General features: G+C 54.2%; 2 protein-coding genes across 4 annotated transcripts in view; one reads left to right on the top strand and one right to left on the bottom strand.

The window, feature by feature from the left end:
* Positions 1–6,886, top strand: part of XPC (XPC complex subunit, DNA damage recognition and repair factor) — a 35,432-nt gene extending 28,546 nt beyond the window's left edge. Inside the window, exons 11-17 of the mRNA XM_070046582.1 lie at positions 2,610–2,691; positions 3,662–3,796; positions 3,909–4,078; positions 4,833–4,926; positions 5,420–5,509; positions 6,243–6,453; positions 6,565–6,886. Of these exons, the coding sequence (XP_069902683.1) occupies positions 2,610–2,691; positions 3,662–3,796; positions 3,909–4,078; positions 4,833–4,926; positions 5,420–5,509; positions 6,243–6,452 (781 nt within the window). The 3' untranslated portion in view covers position 6,453; positions 6,565–6,886. The remainder of the gene's footprint in view (positions 1–2,609; positions 2,692–3,661; positions 3,797–3,908; positions 4,079–4,832; positions 4,927–5,419; positions 5,510–6,242; positions 6,454–6,564) is intronic.
* TMEM43 (transmembrane protein 43) overlaps positions 1–25,199 on the bottom strand; it is a 35,304-nt gene that overhangs the window by 3,547 nt on the left and 6,558 nt on the right. The window contains exons 2-12 of one of the 3 annotated variants that reach the window (XM_060307900.1): positions 19,569–19,718; positions 18,665–18,799; positions 17,987–18,081; positions 17,162–17,211; positions 16,838–16,907; positions 16,026–16,096; positions 14,916–15,037; positions 14,578–14,652; positions 13,980–14,081; positions 12,501–12,618; positions 5,358–9,836 (exon numbers count right to left, since the gene is read on the bottom strand). In XM_060307900.1, the coding sequence (XP_060163883.1) occupies positions 9,634–9,836; positions 12,501–12,618; positions 13,980–14,081; positions 14,578–14,652; positions 14,916–15,037; positions 16,026–16,096; positions 16,838–16,907; positions 17,162–17,211; positions 17,987–18,081; positions 18,665–18,799; positions 19,569–19,718 (1,191 nt within the window). In that variant the 3' untranslated portion in view covers positions 5,358–9,633. Of the gene's footprint in view, positions 1–5,357; positions 9,837–12,500; positions 12,619–13,979; positions 14,082–14,577; positions 14,653–14,915; positions 15,038–16,025; positions 16,097–16,837; positions 16,908–17,161; positions 17,212–17,986; positions 18,082–18,664; positions 18,800–19,568; positions 19,719–25,199 lie in introns of those variants that run through there. The other 2 variants (XM_060307901.1, XM_030849533.2) reach the window with 2 other exon arrangements.

Raw genomic sequence — 25,199 nt, 5'->3', positions numbered from 1 at the left:
GATCAGCAGGGGGCTTCCCTGGTGGCGCAGAGGTTGAGAGTCCGCCTGCCGATGCAGGGGACACGGGTTCGTGCCCTGGTCCGGGAAGATCCCACATGCCGCGGAGCGGCTGGGCCCGTGAGCCATGGCCGCTGAGCCTGCGCGTCCGGAGCCTGTGCTCCACAACGGGAGAGGCCACAACAGTGAGAGGCCCGCGTACCGCAAAAAATAAATAAATAAATAGAAAAAAAAAAAAAAAAGATCAGCAGGGGGAGAAAATCTATGGGGGGAAAGATACGTAGGACAGATAAGGATTATATGGGGTAATAAGAAAACACCCCCCAAAACAGAAGTCAAAAAACATGCAAAAGGAAGGAATAAAGGATTTGATAATGAAACTTAAAATGAGCAGATATTTTAATGGGGACAGAGTTTCAGTTTGGGAAGAGGAGAAAGTTCTGGAGATGATGGTGGTGACGGTTACATAACAGTATGAATGTACTTGATGCCACTGAGCTGTAGACTCGGAAAATGGTTCAGAGGGTAAATTTTATCTTATGTGTGTTTTTTCCCCACAGTAAAAACATTGCCAAAGAAGGGGGGGAAGGGAACAGCATAGAAAACAAAATATATACAAAGTTAAAACTGAGAAAAAATGTAATAAACTTAAGGTGAGTCAGCATTAACAATGGAAGAAATGGAAGAAATGTTAATAGAAAGAAAATAAGTGATTTTTAGAAACTCTAAAAAGACCAAGACCAAGATGCAAGACCACAAAATAGAGGATGTTCTTAATAAATGAGAAAAGGAAGACAGAAAAGGAAACTTAGGGAAACTCACAGGAGTAGGTGGCTCAAGTCCTCTGCCTGAGAGCTACTTCCTGCAGCTCAGCCCCGAAGGGAGTCATCCCTGACCCTCCGGTTAGGGTCACTGTGGGAGCTTTCTGTCCCCTGGCTGGTCAGGGGCCCAGCTGCCGACAGTCAGCGTCCAGGGCCTGGCGACCTCAATGGAGGATACAGCACAGGTGTCCTCACGTGCAGGGGACATCTGGTGGGAAGGGGGTCCCTGCCTGGAGAAAGCTTTCGAGGCAGACTTTTCCTGTTTTTAATGTAATAAAATATACAGAACGAAATTTACCATGTAACCGCTTTAAGAGTCCAGTAGTACTAAGTACATTCACATTGTTGTGCAGCCATCACCACCATCTGCAGAACTTTTCTGTCTTCCCAAACTGTCCCCATCAACACTAACCCCCCTCCCCCCACCCAGGCCCTGGTAACCACCCTCTACTTTGTCTCTATGAATCTGACTCCTCCAGGCAGCTCATAGAAGTGGATCCTACAGCATTTGTCCTTTTGTGACTGGCATCCATGGCATGCATTGATGGACACTTGTGTTGCTTCCCCTTCTGGCTGTTGCTTTTAGTGCTGCTATGAACATGGGTGCACAGACATCTCTTGAGACCCTGCTTTCAGTCCTTTTGGATGTATATGCCCAGAAGTAGGATTTCTGCATCACATGATGATTGTTTAACTTTGTAAAGAACCTCCGCACTGTTTTCTGCAGTGGCTGCATCATTTTATGTCCCCCAGCAGAGCATGAAGGTCGCACTGTCTCTACATTCTCGCCAGTTCTTGTTTTGTTTCTTGAGTAGTGTCCTAATAGATGTAAAGTGGTTAGAAGCTGAGATTTATTCTGAACGGGCTGTCTGTGCCCACTTCCCTCTGCTATCCTTATGAATGTCCAGACGATGCCCACCTGCTTGCCCCTTCTCCGCTCCTCCCGGAAGACCACGACTGTGACAGTCACTCTTTCAGGCAGAGATGTGCCCCTGCGGTGGGTACGCGTGCGGAGCCCTTGGCTCTGGTCCCGCCAGCAGCTTGTGAGGCAGGGAGGCAGCACTCACCGTTCCTGATGGATCGGGGGTCACCCCGCTAGGAAGGGGCACAGAGGAGGTGTGACCCTGTCCGGTGCACTGTGCTGGACGTCAGCCTCAGCCCGGGGGCAGGCAAAGGGCCGGATGTCCGCACCACAGGGAGCTTAGTGCCCCTGCTCCTTGGAGCCCTACTGAAGGGCGGGCCTTGCTGAAGGCTCAGCAGGAAGCAGCTGGAATGTGAGGCAGGGTGTGGCTCTAAGCTCTGGAAGGAGAGCGAAGCCAGAGCCAGGTGGAACCGATTGCTCTGTGTGCATTCATCCTAACCTGTGTACTTTGTCAGCTTACTGTAGTCTCCGTGTTGTTGTCTTCTGGCTTCCCCACCCCTTCTCTGGACACTCGCCCCTCCCTCCCCGTCTCTGGTATTCAGGAGCAGACCAGACCCTGGGGGGCTTGCACCTGTGCTGCTTGGCTTTTCCCCCGCCCCCCGCTGCTGGGCCCTTCGGCGGGAGGAGGGGGAAGGCACCACGGGAAGCCATTTAGTTTGGGATTTGTGAGTGGATGCATCCCCCTGCGAGACAGCAGGTGCGTGTTAACCGTGGGCCTGACGCAGGCCCCTGGTGCCCCGGGAGACGCTCCAGGGCCGAGCTCCCCCTTCTCCTGGCGGGCCAGAGGAGGCAGCTGGGCCCTGCGGGCTACTGGGCACGGGGTGCTTCAGTGGGCGTGAACCCTGTCTTGTCTCCCGTTGGCTCCTTAGGGACTGCGTGCACACCCTGCACTCCAAGGACACGTGGCTGAAACAGGCCCGAGTGGTGAGGCTTGGAGAAGTGCCCTACAAGGTAACAGCCGCGGGACTGTGGGCTGCCGCGCACGCGTGGGGACAGACTGTTCTGGCTTGAGAGGATCAGAGGAGAAGAGCATCTTTACTGAGGACCTTGTAAGAGATGGGCCTTCCCGAGCACACAGGAAATCTAGGCCAGCAAGCAGCCCTCCAAGCCCCGGTGTTGTGGGTCAGAACCTTGGCCTTGTGGGTCAGAACCATGTCACCCATTTGTTCTGGGAGGCCGGAGCCCTGCCTGGCGTGGACAGGCCCACCCTACCTCACTGTCCCTTCATTTTGCATGTATGTGATCTTTGCTGAGTCTCACAGGAGTTAGCATCAGGATGCCCGTTGTACAGATGAAAAAACAGGAGCTCAGAAAGGGAAACCTGTCCAAGGCCAGAGCTAGTGAGATGGCAGCGTGCAGCCCCAATGCCTCATTCCCTCTCTAGCCGGTCAGCTGCCCACAGACGCATGAATTCAGTGCAGACCACACAGGCTGTCACGGGACATAGGGCCCGCTTCAGCCGGCGGAGGACGGTGGCCAGTCATGAGACACAGTCGCTTTTCTTTGTCAGATCCCTCGGAGGAGCCCTTCGCATTGTGAGACCCAGGGAGCTGGGCCAGGGTGCAGGGGCCTCTGGTTGGTGGGAAGGGGCTGAGGCACGGGGAGCCGGTCACTGCCAAAAGCAGGCCCCGTCACTCACCGGCCACAGGAACATCTCTGAGTCCCAATTTCCCCTTCAGTGATGGACACCAAGCACAGCATAGCTGTTCAAGACACACGCTCTACAAGCTGTGTGACTGTAGGTGAACTGTTTACACCTCCTAGGCTGCTGTAAGATGGAGGCGATAATGGACTCTACTTCCTGGGTTTGTTGAAAAGATTAATGAATACACAGAAGCACTGAGAACAGTGCCCGGTGTACAGTGAATGCTCAGGAAGTGGTTGCCTTTGTTATTAACTGTGGCTGTCCCCTCGGGTGTAGGTTGTAAAAGGCTATTCCAACCGGGCCCGGAGAGCCCGCCTGGCTGAGCCGCAACTGCAGGACTACAATGACCTGGGCCTGTTTGGCAAGTGGCAGACCGAGGAGTACCAGCCGCCAGTGGCTGTGGACGGGAAGGTAAGGGCCGCGCTCAGTGGTACCAGGCCACCTGGTAGGTAAGGGCCACGCTCAGTCGGTACCAGGCCACCTCCCTCTGTGGCCGCCGGACCCAGTGTGCCACCCTCCGCAGGTCCCCCGGAACGAATTTGGCAACGTGTACCTCTTCCTGCCCGGCATGATGCCTGTCGGCTGCGTCCAGCTGAACCTGCCCAACTTGCACCGCGTGGCCCGAAAGCTGAACATTGACTGTGCCCAGGCCGTTACGGGCTTCGATTTCCACAAAGGCTACTCCCATCCCATGTGCGTGAGGGGCCTCCCGTGGAGGCCAGAAGGGGTGGGGGGAAGTTATGGAGAAGGGGCGGGAGGTTGGTGTGGGGCTGGCAGGGGTTGAGGCCCAGTGGCTCTTATTTATTTATTTATTTATTTTTTGCGGTACGCGGGCCTCTCACCGTTGTGGTCTCTCCTGTTGCGGAGCACAGGCTCCGGACGCACAGGCTCAGCGGCCATGGCTCACGGGCCCAGCCGCTCCGCAGCACGTGGGATCTTCCCAGACCGGGGCACGAACCCGTGTCCCCTGCATCAGCAGGCGGACTCTCAACCACTGCGCCACCAGGGAAGCCCTAAGGTTTTACTCTGGATTTGCAAAATCAGCCTTAACCCTCGATGTTTTATACTTTTACTCTGGCTTCCAACCAGAGGCTGCAAAACCAGTGAAAGCTGCGAAACCAGCATCCTAACGATGTGGATTAACAGTGTTCTGGGGGTGGTCAGGGTGACTGAATAGGGTCAGCATCCTTCCTGGTTGGTGACCTCTGTCCTGCCCTGCAGTGGGGGTGGGGAGGGGCTGGGGAAGAGGACATAGCCTGGGGTCCACGGGCCTGCCTTCTGCATGGGTGGTGTCAGCCAGCAGCTGTGGCCGGGATTGTGGACTGCTGACCCTGGAAGTACTTCAGGGCCCCAAGTGCTTAGGAGCAGCCCACTGTCCCCCACGGAGGGGAGTGGAGAGGCCAGAGCAGGCCCAGACTCGAGAGACCATCTGTGTTGATCCCCACAGAACCGATGGCTACATAATCTGTGAAGAATATAAAGATGTGCTCCTGGCCGCCTGGGAGAACGAGCAGGCGCTCATTGAGAAGAAGGAGAAGGAGGTGAGCAGGCAGGGCCTGGGAGGGGCCAGGAGGGGGAAGCAGAAAGGTGGGGAAGCACACACAGCGGAGCTGGTGTTCCCTCCAGCCTCCCTCACTCCACATGTAAGAGAAGGGGAGAGCCCGGGCTCAGCCCTCTTTCTGGCTCTTTCTTCCTGGGAGGCAGCATTGAGCAACGACCTGCCTGCCCCTCAGAACCCTGTCTCTGTCCACTGTCTGCCTGGATCCGGGCTCTGGGGCCCGCTACCCCTGCTGCCGACACCCACCTCTGTTAAAGGGAGCTGCCCGTGGTCCAGGTCCCGGACCCCCTCCTCCACTAAACACTTGAGAGTTGGTAACAATTAAGAGGTTTTTGGTTTTGGTGCCTTTCATGTGTAGCACTTTATGAATCACACCTGGTATGGTTGAGAAACTATTTTAACCTGAAGCATTACCTGTATCTTTATGTTCCTGAAACGGCAGTGCACAGTGTTTTCCATTCTGTTCGCTTTTGCAGAAAAGGGAGAAGCGGGCTCTGGGGAACTGGAAGCTGCTGGTCAAAGGGCTGCTCATCCGGGAGCGGCTGAGGCTTCGCTACGGGGCTCAGGTCAGGGTGGTCCTTGGAGGACACGCCAGGTTTGGAGGGGGGCGGAGTTAGGGAACCAGGGGCCGATTCTGCTCAGAGATCAAGTCAGCTCTGTTCCGGTGCCACAGACCTGTGTCTCCCAGGCCCTGCGTCCTGTCCACGTTGAGGAGGTGTCCAAGGTGTCCTGGAGTCAGGCTTCGGCTGCTCTGCCAGCCCCGCCCTGTCTGCACAAGAGGGTGCCTGCTATGGGCTGGATCTGGTGCTGAGCCCACTCGGGGCGGGGGACAGGTGTCTGCATCTCCTGGCCTTGTGCTGCCCCTGGGGCTGTGACCACCCTTCAGGCCCACAGGTGCTCATTCAGGCCCCTCTCACAGCCCCTGCGGGCTCCCATGGGGGCACAGAGGCCCCCCGGACACAGTCACGTGGAGTGGTCAGAGACGCACAGACACGCTCTGGGGGCAGCTGCGACCCCACGCACGGCTCCCCCTTCCCTCCCCAGCCCGTCCTCGCAGCAGCGGGCACTGAGCGCTGATGCTGTGCATTCGTGCACTTGTTCTGTTTAGAAACGAGGAAGAAAACGCAGTTACCTCCTGGATTGCTCGTAGCTCCCCAAGGGCAGTTTTGTGGCCCTAGCCCTGTGTGCACAGCAAGCGCTCTGGGACCTGCTGGGCTGAGCCCTGTCCTCCGGGTCACGGCTCAGCGCTGCTGGGGCGTCACTGCCTCTTGACGGGGCTTCCTCCACTGTCCCCCCCAGAGTGAGGAAGCCGCTCCCCACGCAGACGCAGGAGGAGGACTCTCTTCAGACGAGGAGGAGGGGACCAGCTCTCCAGCGGAAGTGGCCAGGATCCTGGCAGCCTCCTGGCCCCAAAACCGAGAGGTAGAGGAGAAGCGGAAGTGCCCCCGGAAGAGCAGGAGGGAGGAGAAGGAGGCAGCTTCCCACCTGTTCCCATTTGAGAAGCTGTGATGTGAGTGGTCACCTCCTCAGTGGCTCAGCCGTGCCCCAGACCTTGCTCCCGGATAGATCCCTCCTGCGTCTGACACGCGTGCTGTTGCAGACTCGGGCCCCTTCTCTGCAGGCCCCTCGTTGCCCTCAGTCAGGTCCCTGAAGCCGCCTGACGCTGTGGGGGGAAGAGCAGGTCAGCGCAGGCCGTCTCAGGGTGACATGGCTGGACCTACATTCCCAGGTAACACTTCGTGGTGGCAGAAGACTAGAACAAAGAGCTAAAGTCAGGAAAGGAAAGGACAAACGATGAGAATTAGAGAAATGTCAGGAAGAGTGGATCAGTGTTAAACGAGATTTTATTCATTACTGGATACATTTATAAAGCCTTATGCACTGTAGATATTTAGGAGAAATAACTTTTATAACATTTTGAGGAAAAAAATAAAGCATTTCTCTAGAAAGACGTGACTACGTTTTCTTTCAGATTTTACATCAGATAAGAACACTTGGATGACAGTGACTGTATACAGGTCGTGACTACATTAAAGATCAGATCTTGTTTTCCCACAGGCTGGGAACTTACCATTACACACATGGAATTTTTTTATTTCTATGTTTAATCCAGGAGATATGATTTAATCTTTGACAGGAGCCATTAAAATTTTGAGTCAGTTTTATCCAAGGGAAACAAGCAAAATACTTGGGGTGTGACTCATGCAGCAAGAACTGGCAGGCAGGCTCCTGTTGTGAAACACATGGGGGTTGCCATGGAAACCGTCTGGTCTGGCACTGTGTGCACCAGAGCTGGCTCTCACCCTCCTGGAAGTGAGCACCGTGTTTTCTGGGAGTTGAGTCAAGAGCACTGCCCTGTCTCTGCAGGAATAACTAGTTCTTCAGGCAGATGGCAGCTCCTAGGATGCATCTTGGAAATGGAGTGAAACCTCAGGTTTTGGAAAGTTACCACTCACCTGCTTCAAATCCTGTAACAAGGGGAAAGAAGTTCAAATTGCAGGGCGGACACTTCGCGGCCGCCCACTTCTTCAGGCGCTCGTGGGCTTTATCTCACTCCATAGAGAGGCACTGTCCCCGTGTCACAGATGAGGAAGCTGAGGCTCAGGTCACTGCCATGCCTAGCGTCACACAGCTCGTCAGCGGCAGATGCGGGATGCCTTTTGTGCCGGGTCCCGCCGGCTCCCTCCCACCTCTGAGAACGATCTGAAGACCGGCAAAGGTGGGAGCCGCGTAAGTCCACACAAACCAGAGCAGGTTTCTAAGTGCTAGAGATACTGAGGTGCCTTCTCAAAAATTGAAACCAATTTTAACCACTGAAAGCAATTTAGAACCTAAGTTCCAAAAATTCATAGGGTTCTTAATAAATTCTATGGCTGGATTCTTTCAGACAGAAATTTCAGACAGAAAGCAAAAAAAAAAAGGGATAATGGCGAGTTCCTGTATCAAAAGATATTTCGAAATTTATTTTGAACTTTTATCAAAAATACAAAGATAATACAAGTTTCGTCATGATTTCCCAAAGGCCTGATACATTTCTTAACATGATTTTGGTCTTTAAGAACACTTGAAATTGGCAGTAATTTAAAATCTGTGCCAGAAAAATATTACACAAACCAAATATCAAGGATTTTGTATTTAGCCATCATCTCGTCACTGTGCTTTCCAAAAGCATCTTTAAGAGTTGAGAGATCGAAGAAACTGTTCATTTAACAAGCAACAGTGAACAACACTATTTCAGTCCTTAAACCCAGATAACTCATCGCTGGGGCTGGCTGTTTTGAACATGAAAAATCTCAGTTTGTACCACAAATGCCCCAGGACAACGAGAGAGCTTATTAGCTCTTGAGTTTCCGAAGTTCTAAGCCCTATTCAGCTGCCAAATACTTATTCCACTAAAGCAGCCACTCCCAGCAAAACACAACAGTTTCCAAATAGTTAAAAGGTAAAGGACACACAAGTCTTTTAAGACATCAGTGTTACAACATACTTGATCTTTCAAAGGGTGTTGAGAGTAGTTGGGAAACTTAAACTCTGTGAATTAAATAAGCATGGGTAGATACGATTTAGGAATAAAGCTGTGGATACTGAACACATAAATCACCCAGAAGCAGCCACTTGAGACCCAGATGCTAATGTCAAAAGCACACCTGTGATGAACAGAGCCAGGCCAGAGAGCTTTCCAATCTGCAGCCTCTGACGCCTGATTTTGGTTGGTGGGTGGGGTGTCACCACGAAGGAGCCCACTTAGGATAACTGAGTAAAAACTCAAAATCATCTTCAAGAAAATCTGGGTTTTGATGCCAGAGGATGGAAGGAAATGCCTTTCTCTCCCGGATAGAGACGAGCATCTCCTCCCAGAGGGAAAACGAGCCTTTTGCTAACACTGGTTTCAAAGCACCTGAAGCTTTGAAAAGCTTCTCAGGGACCCAGAACACCGACAGGTAACTTTCTCAACCAGGTAAGTAACAGCCCCACTGAACTTTCTGTGCTCTGAACTACCTTCAACTGACAGATGAAAGGGTTTTTTTCTGTAACAGTCTGAGACGTAAATCATTCCAGAGGTGTTTGTTTTCTACATCTGACTTGAAACTGCCCCCTCTTAGGGCAGGTCGGGGAGCTATGTGCAGAGAAACGAAGTGGCAAGAAACAACCAGGCCTGTGGGGGTCCTACACGCCACAAAGATTCTGCCAAATGGTAATGTGCGTGCAAAGCCCAACAAACGTCCACCTTCCTCATCACCACACCCCCCGGTTCTCTTAAGTACCGAATCAAGCTCCATGCGCAGAGTGGGTTTGTGGCGCCCCTGCTGCCTTGTCCTGGGAGGCGGGCACGGCGGTGGCTGTGGTGGAGCCTGACACCGTCCCCAGGGCTGAGTGTCACCACGGTGGCAGACATCAGCTAAGTGAAACACGCAAGTGGCTGCACGGCCCCAAGAGAAGGAAAGGAAACAAGCAGGAGGGCGCGTGTCACGCTGCCAGACAGGAGCCGCCTCCTGCCACCAAAGCTGCCCGCTGGCAAGAAGGGGTGCGAAGTGCTAAGTGATGGACGCCAACCCGACACCCATGCACACTGCCAAGGCTGCCACCTGAGTGGGGCGCGTGCGGAATCCAAGACCGACATGGGTTTGGGGGAGGGGATGAGCTGGGTCCCGAGGCACAGGCAGTGTCCAGTGGGTGCCGGAGCCCCGGCTCACTCCAGCTTTTTGGCCGGTACCCGTGTCCGAGCAATGATGATGGGCACCAGGGCCAGGCAGCTGATGACAAGCGCCCACAGGGGCCGGTGGAAAAGCCAGCCAGCGGCCACGGTCAGCAAGGTCAGCGAGGTGGCCACGCATAAGGCAAAGGCCTTCAGGCCAATGTTGACCAGGTCTCGGAAGATGGGGAACCAGTCCACTGTGGGGAAGAGAGAGGTAGTGAGGCTTCCCAGGCCCCCGTGCTCTGCTGTTCTCCCCGCCCCGCCAGCCACTGTCTCTGGACCAGGTGGGGAGGAAGAGGAAGTGGTGGCGGGGCATGTGGCCTGAGGGAGCTGGGAGGTCACACGAGGAGGAGCCCTGCTCCTGACTGCAGCCCGTCCCAGCCCCAGGGAGGGCGCGTGGTCGTGCTCTGAGACCTTGTGCGCTGAGGGCAGAACGGAGACTCTCCGGGGATGGTGGCAAGCACCTGGCTGCTGCCCCTCACAAAGCAGGCCGGGCCAAACCCCCTGGGGGGCTTATTTGGGCCCCTCAGCCCTTCCTGGAGGGACCTATTCGGTCACCCAAGCCGTTACCAGTTACCTGTGCACCCAGCTCCATGGAGGGGCTGAGGGGACTCAACAGGCCCCAGCCGCCCACCTCGAGGACCCTGCAGTCTACCGCCCAACGTGATACAGTCTCAGATCCGTCACCCCTTGTGGAATTAGCCGTCCTTGGCCTCCTGGCCTCTGCAGGCAGGCGTTCCATAGCCATCATCCACTGGGGGGATCTGCACTCAGTTCCCATGGGCCAGGGGCCTGGTGCCGCTGGGTCTGCACGGCCGGCCTGGGTGTCTGCCACGACGGCAGGGCCCCCACAAGCACACGTCACACTTGAGCACTGACCATGGGACCATGTGTTGCACCACACCATGCCCACCCTGTAAGGCCGGTACTGATCTTTTTTTTTTTTTTAATTAATTAATTTTTAGCTGCGTTGGGCCTTCGTTGCTGCGCACAGGCTTTCTCTAGTTGCGGCAAGCGGGGGCTACTCTTCGTTGCAGTGCGCGGGCTTCGCGGGCTTCTCACTGTGGTGGCTGCTCTTGTTGCAGAGCACAGGCTCTAGGCACACAGGCTTCAACAGCTGTGGCACGCGGGCTCAGCAGCTGTGGCACATGGGCTCTAGAGCGCAGGCTCAGTAGTTGTGGCGCACGGGCTTAGTTGCTCCGCAGCATAGGCCGGTACTGCTCTCAACCTCAGTTCACCCACAAGATCACTGAGGCCTGGGAGTTAAACTTACAGCTAGAAGGTGGCATAACCAGGATTTAAACTTAAGACTGTCTGAGTGGGACTTCTCTGGTGGCGCAGTGGTTAAGAATCCGCCTGCCAATGCAGGGGACAATGGTTCGAGCCCTGGTCCGGGAAGATCCCACATGCCGTGGAGCAACTAAGCCCATGCGCCACAACTACTGAGCCTGCGCTCTAGAGTCCGTGAGCCACAACTACTGAGCTCGCGTGCCACAACTACTGAAGCCTGTGCACCTAGAGCCTGTGCTCTGCAACGAGAAAACACCGCAATGAGAAGCCCATGCATTGCACTGAAGAGTAGCCCCCGCTTGCAGCAACTAGAGAAAGCCTGTGCACAGCAACGAAGACCCAATGCAGCCAAAAATAAATTAAAAAAAAAGACTGTCTGAGTGCAGAGCCTCAGGTCTTAGTCTCTGTGCTAAGCCCAGAGAGGACAGCGAGTCCGTACTGTTGGCTGCGTGGCCTCCGGGGCCCGGAGCAGCGTCCTCCGCACAGCAGGCACTCGGAAAGTGCTCATCACAGGAGTGGAGGTGTGAACGGGCGCCCTGCGCTGCAGATTCCTGAGTCCCTCCCCTGCACTGTCCCTCTGTGCTCTCATGTCTGTTCTGACTCTGGAGGATCAGCCTTCCAGTGTGGAGAGAACCAGTCGGAGAGTCAAAGGAGGGCCCTATGAGACAAACTTGATGGTGGAACTGGGCTCTGAGAGGAAAACAGCCTGTCCAAGGTCACAGCCACGATGGACTTAGCGATTGTGCCCAAGACGCGGTTGCCTTTCTGAGTACAGTTCAGCTGTCCAAGGGAAGCAGCCTTCCTTTCCCTTCACCTCAGTTTTCCCAGCTATAAAATGATCTGACAGTCTGCGTGTACTGCAGCCAGACTCTCCCCAGCTGGAGAGGGTAAGCGGGGGACGGGTTTCCGGGCCCAGAGACGGTGGACAGAACCATCTCACTGGACAGGGCGTCCCCCGAGAAGCCCCATCCTCCCGGAGAGCGGCCAAGGCCCAGCACTCAGTCACCCCAGGCACTTGGTCCTCCTGAGCCAGGCTGGGCTGCTTGGGCAGCTCTGGGGCTCAAGCGGGCCAACCCCGGGCCCTGGGCAGCCCGGCACGCTCTCCCTTGCGCTCCAGACTTGCCAGCGGCTGTGCCAAGTCTAGCCCAGGATTTGGGGTCGGGGTGAAGCATAACAGTTCCTGAGTGTTTCCTATTTGCCAAACATTTCACAGAACTCTGCAAATTAGGTGTGAGGAAACCGAAGCCAGGCCAGGAAAGGAATCCAGAGCTCTGTTCAGGCCTGGCATGGGCCGGCCAGCCTCCTCAGCACGGCTATTTGGTTGTGCGATGAAGGGGTGAAGGGGTGAAGGGCTGAGGGGATGGGCGGGTGGACGGAGCGGGGAAACCCGCAGCCTCGGGGGTCAGCATCCGCCCGGTCTTACGCTGGAAGCATCCTGACCCACATCCTGCTTCCCCTGCTCTCTCGTCCCAAAGCCTTGGGGGCACAGGATGGGCTAAGTGCCCCCCACCAGGCTGGAAGGGAGAGCGGCGGCGGGAGAAGCCAAGGAGGCCCTGTCTCTCCCCACCTACCCAGAGTGTAGAGGATCCGCGTCATGAGGTTGAGGCCCACAAACATGGCTACCCAGCCGGCCGCCCGCAGGCCCCACGTCTTCATGGAGTTGCTCTTCTGTTCCCGACGAAACACCTCCTGGAGGACAAGCGGGGAGGGGCCGTCACGTCTCAGCTCCGGGGGTCACCAGCCTACCCAGTCGGCAGGGCCAGAGCCGAGGGGCCCGGGCTGACCCAGGAGCCACTGCATTTCTGGACAGACCAGAAGGAGGAAAGGGCACTACCCAGGCCTACGTGCCTCGCCCACCTGGCAGCACAGAGCAGGCAGGCTTGGGCCCTCAGATCACAGCCCGCCTCCTCCAAGAGCCACCAGCCCACCGTCTCACCGAATAAACCTGACCCTCCTGCCGCAGCAGCGCCTTCCAGGGGTCATCTGTCCTCACGCGGCGTCAAGCCACGAGCCCCAGCACTCCTCTCTGGGGGGCAGCTCTGAGACCGGGGCCCCACCTGCGGGAGGCTGGAGCCCCGGGACAGAGGCCTGGGCTGGGCCTCCTAATTCTAGAAACTCCCTGGGGCCCTGAAAGCTGCCTGAGAAAGGGTGACTCACAGTCACCAGGCTGGGAGGGGCCAGCCCTGCCTTGAGGTTGGTAACTGGCTACTGGGCCGCAGCCTGACCACACCCTCGTCCCAAGCTCAAGAAGAAGGCACAGCCCAGCGCCTCCTGGACTGGGGGCCGAAGGGAGAGGACGACAGCTGAAGGCCCAATAAGCGGGTCAAAAGGTCACAGCTAAGCCCTGCCGCCTGCCCACTACCTTAACCTTCCAAACCCTTATGGGTTGAGAGGGCAGGTTTAGGACAGCTCTCCACGGACATGCTGTGCTCATCAACAACATACAAGCGCATTTTCTGCTACAGAGAAGGATCTCGTGCCTGGACAGGAGAGGCTAACTTCTAAGGCAGGCACTGAACTAATGGCACGTCTTTGCACCCCTTCTCCTCGGGGCTTGGGTGAGGCGTGACCCCGTTTTACGGATGGGGTGGGTGCCCTGGTCTCTCTGGAGGCACCCACCCTCACTCACCTGGTCCTGGGGCCACGTAGCTCAACCCCTTCACCCCAGCTCACACAGCCTTCACGGGCCTCTGCCCGCCCCTCCCTGGGTAGGGCCACCCGGCGTCCTGGCCCCGACAAGGAGGGCCCTGGCCTGCTAGCGCGACTGGCTGGCCCCTTCTCTTCACTTGGGACTCAGCAAAAACATCCCCTGCTGCCCACTGCCACAGGAGGTTGCTGTCTCCATGTCTGTGAGCTCAGCGTCTGCCCCTCACACCAGGCTGCAGGGGCCCTGCCCACTGCTCCCCACTTCGGGGACGTGGGCTGCACACACAGGGAGACCTAACCCCTTCTACAGCTTTCTCTGGCCTCGGGGCCTGGGTTTGCCTCCGTGGTGGCAATCTGTGACATGCCACTGGAGGGCAGAGCACAGGTGCACAGTGGCCACTCACCTCTGCTGAGATGTCCCCGTGGTGCAGAAGCAGCAAGGTGTCCCCGGACTTGGTGGAGTACGGGACCAGCTGGTCGCCCCGCTGCCGGGCAATCACGGTGACCTGGTCAGAGAATTCAGGCTTAGAGCTGCGGGGCAACCACCCGCGGGCCCAGCTCCCCTCCTCACCATGTGCCAACGAGGCAGCTAGCGGGAACACCCACGCCACCCCGAGCCTCCGCCTCCACGTCGGCCCAGGGGACGGTGGCTCCCGTTTTGCTGCTCCGTCTGAAGCTCCAGGGAGGACCCCGGGCAGAAGCGCGTTTCAGGGCTGAGCAGGGGCTGGGGCTGGGGCCGGGGTGACGGGGTCAGGAACGTGGGACCGAGTCTCTACAGAGCAGAAGCCGGGGTTGGGGGCAGAGGGACTGCACGTGATTGAAAGAACCTCTTCGGGCCCAGCTGCGAGACCCCCAGCACCGCGCCCTCAGCCTGGGGCCCATGGACGTGCACAGGGCACGTGTGCACACGGTGGGGGGGGGGGGAGCGCCCATAGCCTTTGCTTGGGCCCCAGCATCTGCGCCCAGGAAGGCCCCCCTGAGTCGGCCCGGGGAGCTGATTACCACGTGAGCTGGGCCCAGGTTGGGGTCATCGCCGCTCAGCCCTGCGTAGGAAAATGAGACGCGCAGGTCTCCGACCTGGGGTGGAAGAGAAGCAAGTGAGGGAGGCGGGAGCTGTCAGCTGGGCCCACGGCGTGCCCCACTCCCATGACCTCTGCCCTTTCCCAGGTGGCCCCATCACCCGGAAAGTCTCTCCCCTCCAATTTCCCTGGCCGAGTGTAGCTGTGATTCACCGGAACCGGACCAGAGTCTGAAGCTGCGCTCTGAGTCCCACGCGCTGTCGGGGGTGGGACTCTGGGGCCCTGACCTCTGCCATCTGAGCGCCCAAGCCCGCTGGGTACCTCGGGGTACTTGGGGTTTTCACTGTGGTAGAAATAGTCCCCCCGGCGAATGATGTCCACGTGTGGGTCCTCCAGCTTGGACAGACTCAGTGGCTTAAAGTTGTCCACTTTGTCGATGAGGCCTGAGAGAGGCGGGCAGTTAGAAACAGTGCTGAGTCCACTGCAGCTCCTGGCTGCAGACCCTCGGCCTGACGGCCTTTCCAAGCACCCTCACAAGCCCAGCCATGCAGCCACCTCCTGGCTCGCCCCCTGGGCGTCCACACACGCCGTCTCCCACCCGGAGTCCCCCTCCGACTCCGTTCTTCCGCAATGCCAGCCCCCTTCAGTCTTCAGCTCCTCCAGGAAGCCTTCCCTGTCCCCTCTTCCCCTCAGCTCCGCAAGGGCCTTAGCCTGGCAGCCACTCCACCGTGGGTCTGGTCATCTGTGTCCAGGCCTGGCTTCCCTGCTGCAGCAACAGCACGAGGCTGGGGCTGGCTGGCATGGCTGGCACCAGCTGAGCGCCAGAGCAGACAGCAGACAAGCCAGGCCCCGGCTCACACAGTCTCTCCCCCGTCCCCCTGGCTATCTGCCACCTAAGTGTCTTCTCTCCCTCCTTCCTGGGTCAGGCCCAGGGACTGAGACCCAGGGACAGAGCCCCAGGAGTTTCTGCGGCCAGTGGTGCCACCCTGTCCCTTGCAAGCCTCTCTTTAGAGTCCCTTCGGGGCCTGTGATGAACCGGACGACCCCGGGCACAGGGCTGGGTGCCAGTGGGGCTCAGAAGTGGAGTCCTGGGGCCTTCTCTGCGCTGCCGGCTCCAGGGCTGCCAAGCAAGGGCTCTCAGCTCTGCCTCGTCAGCCCGATAAGAACGCAGCACCTAGCAGCTGCTCCCTGGTATGGGTTTCAGGAGGGCTTCTACATGGTTCCCCACCTCCTGGGGACACACCTGCCCTCTGGCCTCGGCCCAGAGTACAATGCTGGAAAAGCTCCGGCTGACTCCATGCCCAGGACAGCAGGGGACCCCTTTAAGCATCTGAGGGCTGAGTGCTAGGGCCCCGGCTCCTGGGAAGCGGCCAGGTGAAAGTGCAGGGACCCGGGTCGATGCTGGCTCACCTAAAGGGGCCTGAGACTCACCCGCCGAGAGGAAAAACCTGCCGATTTGGACGAAGGGGGCTGTTGCGGTGAATGACTCCACGGCCATCGCACTGTGGGAGAGGGGGAGCTTCTGGTGAAGGAGGGCGCTGGGCAGGCGCTGCTTGGGTCCCTGTGGGTTGTGCTGGGCAGTGTCCCAACCCAGAGGGCTCCTGCACGTCCAACCCAGCCCCACAGTCTGGTCTTTCCCCCTCTGCCTCTGCCCGGGAGGAGCAGGCTCCTCCGGCCTCCTGTCCCCCAGAGCTTCCTACCCTCTTGCCTGGACCCCTACCAGCATGTCCCATCCTGTCCCCCAGCCTTCAGATGGCCCTTCCACGGACTTCACACCCTCCTGACCCTTCCCAGCCGGGCTAACACCCAAACCCTACTGTGCACATTCAAGGCCCTCCCTGGCCCAGCCCAGTGTCACGCCTGTCTCGCCACCCCCATCCTGCCCCTGAGCTAACCTTCCTCTGCCGGAACCCCCGCAGGGCGGGGTCAAACGCTGCTGCCTCCTGAAAGCCCCTTCTGACTGTCCTCCCACCCACGCCAACCGCTGGTGACCCCTCCAGGCACTCAGTCCAGCCTTACACCCGTGACCTGTTTGAGGGGAGGTCGCCTGGGGCCAGGGGTGTCAGGTCTCACCTCTGTTCCTGGTGCCCAGCACAGGACCTGGCCTCGGAAACCTGTCCCACATTTTCATCAGCTCATGAGACAGAAGCAACTCAATCCCACTTCTCAGATGAGGAGGCTGAGGCTGGGCACCTGCTAGTGGCCGACAAGGCTACGCTCAGGCCTGGGGACCTAGCTCTCACCTGGGGTTTTTGTGGCCAATCTCTCGGTCAAAGTTTCTGCTGTTGACGATTTCCGATCTCCATTCAGTGTCTGTTTCAGGCAGAGGGAAAAATGCAGAAACCATGGTAAACCTCAGGTTTGAGGCCCACTGGCCGCACGTCCTCTTATCCAAGCCTGTGACCACTCGGGAGCCAAAGGGGCGGCTACTGGAGCCTCGCTGGATGGATGGGAGAGCAGGGCTCTGAGGACCAGCACCCAAGGAGCCTGATGCTTGGTGAGGACAGAGCCCACAGGTGTGCAGGGAGGTGCTCTGTCCGCCCGCAGGCCCGGGGCCCGGTACTCACTGTAGGAGTACCTCCTCTCTGTCTTCACCTGCCCGTCCTCGGTGTATTCCCTGCAGGGAAAGCACAGGCAGCACCACAGTCAGCCCATCACTCCCGAGGCATCCCCATCTCTAAGCATCTCCGGCTGGAAGCAACCTCGGGGCTCCCAGGTCAGACTCCCCAGATGGAGCAGGCTTGGTCCACACCAGCCCAGAAACAGGGTGCTCCCTGGCAAACAGGCAGCTCCAGGCCTCAAAGGCGCTCACTAGAGAAAAGAGCTTTCTCATCCTGAGCTGAAACCGTCCTCCCCTAGCTTGTGTCCCAGCCCTGCCCTGTGGGCTCAGCGATCTGCCTGTACCCTCTGCTCTGTGACAGCCCTGTGGAGGCCCCTGAGGCTGCCCTGCCCCAAACTGAGCCACCTGGGCTCCCCGAGTCCCCTCTCCACCCTCACTCTTAGTATGTGTGGTCGATGAGAGCCTGCCTGGGGCTCCTGTTAGATCCGATAGCACATGACCCAGGACGCCCCCGCCCCCGCCCCCCATGGAAGAGAAGATGGGACACAACTTGGCACAGGTCCGTCTGAGCCTAAGCTGGGGCAGCCCTAGACAACTTCCCCGGAAGGGAGCTAACCAAGCCCGCTTTCTCCTCCTAGCCCCTCTGCAGGAGATTCCTGCCCCCTCCAAACAAGACCATCAGCCAGTAATTGGGGGATAACTCGACATTTCTCTGATGGGAAGATTTTATATTTTAAATTTCCGAAGTGTCAAAGTGAGCGCCACCTGCACGTCACCCTAATCCCCACGCCTCCTTCAGCCCCAGCCAACTCTTCACCCGCCGGCCCCTCACCTGGACTCCTCGGTTTCCACCCATTGGTACATCTCCACGTGCCGCCGCAGCTTCACAGCCGGGAGGTAGACCCCGTAGTTTGGATCAGACAAGAGCTTCAGATAGAATCAAACAAGAAAAATAAAGGACAAGAATGCCCAGCTCGGGGGAAGCCGGGCTGGAGGAGGAACAGGTCCAGAGGGCAGAACAGCACAGAGAACTCCGCGGCTGCTCGCATGGGGAGACGAGGGAAGCTGCCCGTCCCGAGTGCTGAACCTGCAAGACTGTGACACGAGCCGCGTGCACAGCTCAGGCTGCTCGGCCCAAGTGCGCGGTACCCACGCAGCGTGTCGGGTGTTCAGACGGAAGACCTGGCACCAGACACGCAAATCCATCATCACTGTTAAAGCGCCTCTTTGTGAGGCTCTTGCTTCGGGCCAGAGACTGTGCCGGGAGGGTAGCTACTGAATCCCACCCAATCTTCAGAACCGGGCCCTGGTCTGTTACAATTATTCTCCCCATTTGACAGAGGAAGACACTGAGACTCAGGAAAGATGGGTCCACACGGCTGCTGAGAGATACAGCGGGAGTCACACCAAGTGTCCCCGTCTCCAAGGCCCACGCTTCCAAATCCTCCATCAGACAATATCCTGCGATGTGTCCCGGCCTCCGCGGGTCAGCAACCACCGCCAAGCCTACCTTAGACGTCCGCAGGGCCCCAGGGATGTGCACCAGCCTCCCCTCATTCTCTGGAGCCACACTGTGGATGCTGTCAGGGGTCACCACCAGCGAGAGTCCCTCAGCCAGCAAGGTCGCCGTCTTCACTGTGCGGCCCTGTGCACAGCGGGGAGTGAGGATTTCAACCACTGGACACAGCTGTGCCCTCTGCCTTGGGCAAGAGGAACCCAGGACGTGCGCTCTCCCAGGAAGGCCACCCGGCACCCATCTCAGCACCGCCCGTGCCAGGAAGAGCTGCTGCTTCTTCTGCCCTGCACCCCTCCCCCATTTTCCTCTGCCTTCTCTGCCCCTTCCCTCCTGCTTCACTTGGGGCGATCGCACACCTGTTCAAATCATGTGACCCAGGCCTCGGCAATCACATCCTGTGTCCACTGGCCACAGGCAGCGGTTCAGAGAGAGGACTGAGGCCACTGAGGGATCTCCCTGCGACTTTTGCTAAACTGATTTAGAAAGAGATGGTTCCTCTTTTCCCGGGGGTTGCTAAGCTGCTTGGATGTGACCCTGGAGTTACGGAGCCACATTTGCCACCACAAAGGAAGAGCCTGCCAAAGAAACATCCACAACAGAGAAAAATGGGCAAGAGATGGAGGAATGGAGATTCCTAGTGACCCAGCATGAACGCCTGGATGCAGCCGTGCCTGAAACTGATGCTACCCAGGATTGCAGGTGTGCGAACAGATCCATTCCCCCTCCTGCTTACATCAGCCGTGAGGTGGGTCACAAAAGAAAGAACTCTGATTAATTCAGCTCCTGCCCCCATAAGATCTAGACCCTTATTACCATATCCAGCCTCCGAATTCACAGCCTTTGCTCCCTGATACTGCAGGGACCCTCAATCTGCACAGAGGGACTCCGAACATCGTACCTCATTGGTAAAAATTAAGTAGAAGGAGAGCAGGAAGGTCATGAGCCCCACAAACATTCCACCCGAGGTCTCACTCAGCCGCTCCAGGAAGCCTGGCTGGGACTTGGTTGTAATTCTGACATGTTCTTTCCTGTTACTCGTACTGGAATACTGAAAAAAGACATAAAAAAAAAAAAAAAGAAAGAAAATTGGTTTTCAAAAAATAAATTGAATTTTGCTATTTATTTATACTTTTTTTTTTTTGGCTGCGTTGGGTCTTCGTTACTGTGTGCGGGCTTTCTCTAGTTGTGGCAAGTGGGGGCTACTCTTTGTTGTGGTGCGCAGGCTTCTCATTGCAGTGGCTTCTGTTGTTGCGGAGCATGGGCTCTAGGCGCGCGGGCTTCAGTAGTTGTGGCTCGTGGTCTCAGTAGTTGTGGCTTGCGGGCTGTAGAGCACAGGCTCACTAGTTGTGGCGCACCGGCTTAGTTGCTCCACGGCATGTGGGATCTTCCTGGACCAGGGCTCGAACCCGTGTCCCCTACATTGGCAGCTAGATTCTTAACCACTGGGCCACCAGGAAGTCCTATTTATACTGTTTTTATTGAGTTTTAATTCTGTATGTTAAAAATGCACAGACCAGGCTTCCGTGGTGGCACAGAGGTTGAGAGTCCGCCTGCCGATGCAGGGGACACGGGTTCGTGCCCCAGTCCGGGAAGATCCCACATGCCGCGGAGCGGCTGGGCCCGTGAGCCATGGCCGCTGAGCCTGCGCGTCCGGAGCCTGCGCTCCGCAACGGGAGAGGCCACGGCAGTGAGAGGCCCGCGTACCGCAAAAAAAAAAAAAAAAAAAAAATGCACATTCCAAGTGTTTGGTTTTGACAAGTGCATACCCCACGTGTCAAGACACAGAACATGTCTATCACCCAGAAGGCTCCTTGTGCCCCTTTCCTGACACTACTCCCTCTCCCCACCGCCCAGAGGTAACAACGATTTGAATCCGTATCACTACGGATTAGTTTTGCATCTTCTAGAACCTGGTATGAATGGAATCACCACACAGCATCAACTCCTTCTGTCCAGATTCTTTAACTCAGCGTAACGCTTTTGAGGGTCATCTATGTCACGGTATCAGTAATTTGTTTCTTTTTATGGCCAAGTAGAATTCTACCCACGAGCATATCACTTCTGTTGATTCACTCACCAGTAGATGGATACCCTGGTTGTTTCCAGTTCCTAGCTATTATGAACAATGCTTCTGTGAACACTCATGTACAAGTTGGTGAAATAACGTTTATATTTTAAGGCAGGACACGAAAATTTAAACATAAAATTCTGTGTCCACTTGGGCCTCTTCTCTCCCTCCCTAACATGCAGTCTGCATCTGCATTACACTCACCAGACTTCTCAAAGACAGGAGCGCCTGCTCGACCATAAAGCCCATTTTTTTTCCCTTTCTTCTGATGCTAGCAATGTAACTTCTTAAAACAACAGCGTTCTTTCCCAGCCCTGCAGGGGGTCATGATGACTTGCTGCTCGCTTTGTACACGTACCACTTGGACGATGTATCCTTGGTGAACTTTATGTAGATCAGTATGTCATTTTCATTTACGATCCTTTGTCCCAAAAATGTACATGACTATGCCTTCGACCTCTAGCAGGCGAAACAGTTCTCAGAGCTTCTGAGAGTCTGGGTCTCAGAACTCCTGGGGCATAATCCTGTTTGGCTCAAATAAAATGCCCTTTTTTCTTTGTCACTTGATTGTTGAATTTTCGTGGACATTTGCTTGGCGTAGGTGGCGGGATATCAGAGACAGACAGCAGAGGACACCTGGAGTCCACCCCAAACGGGTGCTTGGTACCAGCATAGGCCCTTGGAGCCCCACTCCTCCGTATTCCTCAGGCACTTTGGTGGGTTCTCCTGGTACCTGGACAGCACTGCTTTAAATGACATCCTGAGTTTTACTTGAGCTGTTTTTCTTGGGACTTGGAGTCCTAAGGGGGTACTGGAACATATCCTAGGCAGGGACCTCGGAGGAGCTTTGGAGTGAACGGGGTTCACTGGTCTCTTTTAAAAACTGACTTAAATTGGAAAGATTATGTATATACGGTCTGAACAAACTGCTAGTGAAATGAGAGACTGAGCATGTTCAGCTCCGAAGTAAAGGGACACTTGCTCCTTCCAGCCACCAGCCGTTCTCAGGCGACTGAGAACCTGGGGGAAGTGTCTGAGGATCAAGTCTCTTAACACGCATCGGTCGCCCAGGGAGTCCCACCACAACCACTGAGTTAAGTTCTGCTCGCCAGGTTCGCATCATAAAGGCTGATCACCCTGCGCTCTGAGTATCCACGGTGGTTTCAGACTGTCGGAGGGAGAAGCCAAGACGCGTGAGAATCAAGCTGACCCAAGGGGAAGCCCTTAGGGAGACAGACACACATTCGATCCATCACACCGCCCTCAGAAAGTTGTTCGGATCCTATCTGAATTGGGCTGCCAAATTAATAATGGGAAACCGTGCTCAAAGGCCAAACAGCCCCCTGATGGGCAGCCACTCTGGCTGGCTTCATGAAGAAACCGATGCTTTTGCAAACTCTTAAATGGCCAGGATGGAGCTCTTCTAACATTCCAACACTGTAGAGAAAGCTGGCTTGATAAAACATCTTTTCAAAACTCTGACCCTGAGAGAACAAAAGTATTCCTAGGAGAAAGCCTGAAGTTACAACTCTTCTCATGTCCCTGAAATGTAAACACAGCCCACATCGCCTGAGTCTACAACCTTGGCTTAATAGACTCTAAAACTGGGGAAAAAAACGGGGGGCGCGGGGGTGGGGGGTGCACAGTGTGTGCAAAGAGGAGGCCGTTGTGAAACTCAAGCAGGAAAACCAGGAGACTTCTGTCCGTGTCTGGCTGGATATGTGCATGTCTGCATGTATGTACGATCCGTCTCTAACTCCAAATGGTATTCTCAACATTAATTGGTAAAAGAGGTTTACTTAATTGACTTAAAAGTAAATGCATACAAATCAAATATTTCTAAATGTAATTACACTAGCCCGAATTTTTAAAGGATCACATAATCTAGGCTTAATCTTTAATGAATGAAAATGAGTCAGAATTGATGGTTTAATTAATAGACATGTCTTTAGAGTCAAACGTTAAGTGTAATACTTTAACTGTACCTAGGTTTACTGAAAGTTAATAAGCTCATGTTATCTCTGTTATAAAATTTGTCAACAAGAAAATTAACTTGGTATGATAATATTTTCATAAGTAATAAATAAGTTTTGGGGTGAACTCTTTAAGAATAATTTTGTTTTATGGTATGTCTGCTTAAAAACAGTTTCTCCAGATTTTTGGTGACTTGAAACTTCAGCGTTCTGCTAAATTAAGTCAAATGATGGAATTCACTGAATGTCTAGATCATTTTCTTAATAAGAAATACTGAAACATTAATTGCTAAAGAAGTCTATGTTTACCTACTTTGATCTCTTATTACAGAGAGATTAAACATGTTTGAGACTATTAGTAAATATATTCTGTGCTTTGTTGGAAGACAACTATAAAGTGGCATACATTTCTAAAAACTAATTTTGAAAAGGGAACCCTGAGAAAAGAGTTCTATGCATGGCCAGGACTTACTAAGATCAGACTGAATTTAATTAAATGAATGAAATTTAATATTAAAGGTGAAATGGTGAAAACTAGAGTTTGTTTTTTTCTGTTAAGAAGACAAAGTTCTCTTGAAATATTGATCTGCTTTTGATAACAGACTGTAAAGTTTCTTTAACTCTTAAGTAATCTTCTGTAACTTTCTGTATTTGCTTTTGAAATCTTTTACTAGCACTTTGGTTAAGTGAATAAATATTGTTTCACAGTGACTTATGATTCTACTTAGCCAAACATTTAAAACCTCTTGATATCGTTCACAAACTTCCTCAAATCAAATTCTAAATGTTCTTTTGGCCTCCAGCTACCTTTGGGAAGCTTCAGAAGGCCCCTAAACAGCTCAAAGAGAAATATTTAAACTAATTAGGCTCATTTGGTATGTTAAATTACATGGGAAACATTGTCAAATGAGTAATGATAAATCTTGTTAGGTTATATTATATGGCTAAATATATTACTATAAACATTCTAGAAATTATATGAAGTTCCTAAAATTTGAAATGTCCTGGTATGTTGTCAGTCATGATTTACAGTATCTTAAAATGTTGTATGCCACAGAAATACCCAAATTTCCTTGATAACTACACTGTAATCAGGTCTTTAACCATGCTTTTAAGTCTTTTGTCATTTATACACAGTTATGCCTATACAATAACTGATGCTTTTACAAAAATGTTTGTAGATGACTTGCTGTTATGCTCCCAAATTAAATTAGACTCGGTAGCAAAAGGACCTCCTCCTTGTACGAGGGCTATTTCAGCCACGGCTCTCACATAAAGCCACTGAAGAAATAGTAATGGGGTCTCCTTTAACTATTTATGTCCCACACTCGGGTGAGTTTCTTCTAAACTCTCACCACCCTCAGCACTATTCTATAAGCCAGCTAGCTTCCTATGAAGTATCGTTGCTTTATGCTACCTTGGTTCCATGTAATAACCTTAACCCTGCAACTCTGCTTCCAGCACCACAGGAAGAAAACAACCATGACTGCGTTTTGTTAACCAATTATCTTCTTGCTTCCAGGAAGCCCGTATCAGTAATGCTGATCTAATTTAATTTATAGATGGTCCTACTTAAGGGATGAGCACGGCATTAGGACATTACCGAGCTGGATATGCAGTAACGCCCACAGTAGACAGAATGAAAACTTTTACTTACCAGGAACAAAGTCAGCACAAGCTGAATTAACTGCCTTAACTCTAGCTAAAGACCAGTTAATACATATTTATACTGACAGTCACCATGCCTCTGGATGACACACGACTTTGGAATGTTATGGAAACAATGAGGTTTTTAAGCTCTTCAGGACAACCTAATAAAAAAATGGAAAACAGGTTGCAGAGTTGTTGTTATACGACTGCCAATACGGTTAGCAATTATTGAAACCGTAATCTTCAATAATTTTCAGTTTTCACCTACGCCAGGCATTCCAAATCTGACAGTATGTAAACCAGAGGAAATCAGCTCGGTGACACTCCCGCCCATGAGGCAGCTTTAAACACTCATCCTATCCAGCCTCCAGAACGGCCACTGCTCTCAGTTAACCCTGCTAACCCAGTAAAAGATTTCCTTCTACAGGCTCAAGAAATTGCCACTAAAGAAGAGAAACAAATATGGCCACAAAAAAGGGAATTCTGATCCCACCACAGATATATGGTTTAGACCTGATTGAAAAAAAACCACCTAGTGTCTGGAGCACAACTGCCATCACTCCAGCACGCACCCCCTTTAACTCACTGTGCGCCTGAGAAAACGGTTTCTGGGGAAAACAGTATTCTTGGAAACTTGCCTCCACGGTGGTTCGAGGGAAACATTACATTATTGTCAGGGTCTCACTGAGGCACTTAGAAAACAATCAGTAACTAACTCTTTTTACAGCGAGCTCCCAGAAAACCCTACAGATCATGGATTATAACCTAGTGATTTTGTTTATTGGAAAGGACATCAAATAAATGATTCTTTGCAGCCACAAGGGTAAGAACCTTATCT

The sequence above is a fragment of the Globicephala melas genome, chromosome 11, assembly GCF_963455315.2.
Source record: "Globicephala melas chromosome 11, mGloMel1.2, whole genome shotgun sequence".
Lineage (NCBI taxonomy): Eukaryota > Metazoa > Chordata > Mammalia > Artiodactyla > Delphinidae > Globicephala > Globicephala melas.
This window is presented reverse-complemented; position numbering and strand designations above follow the sequence as displayed.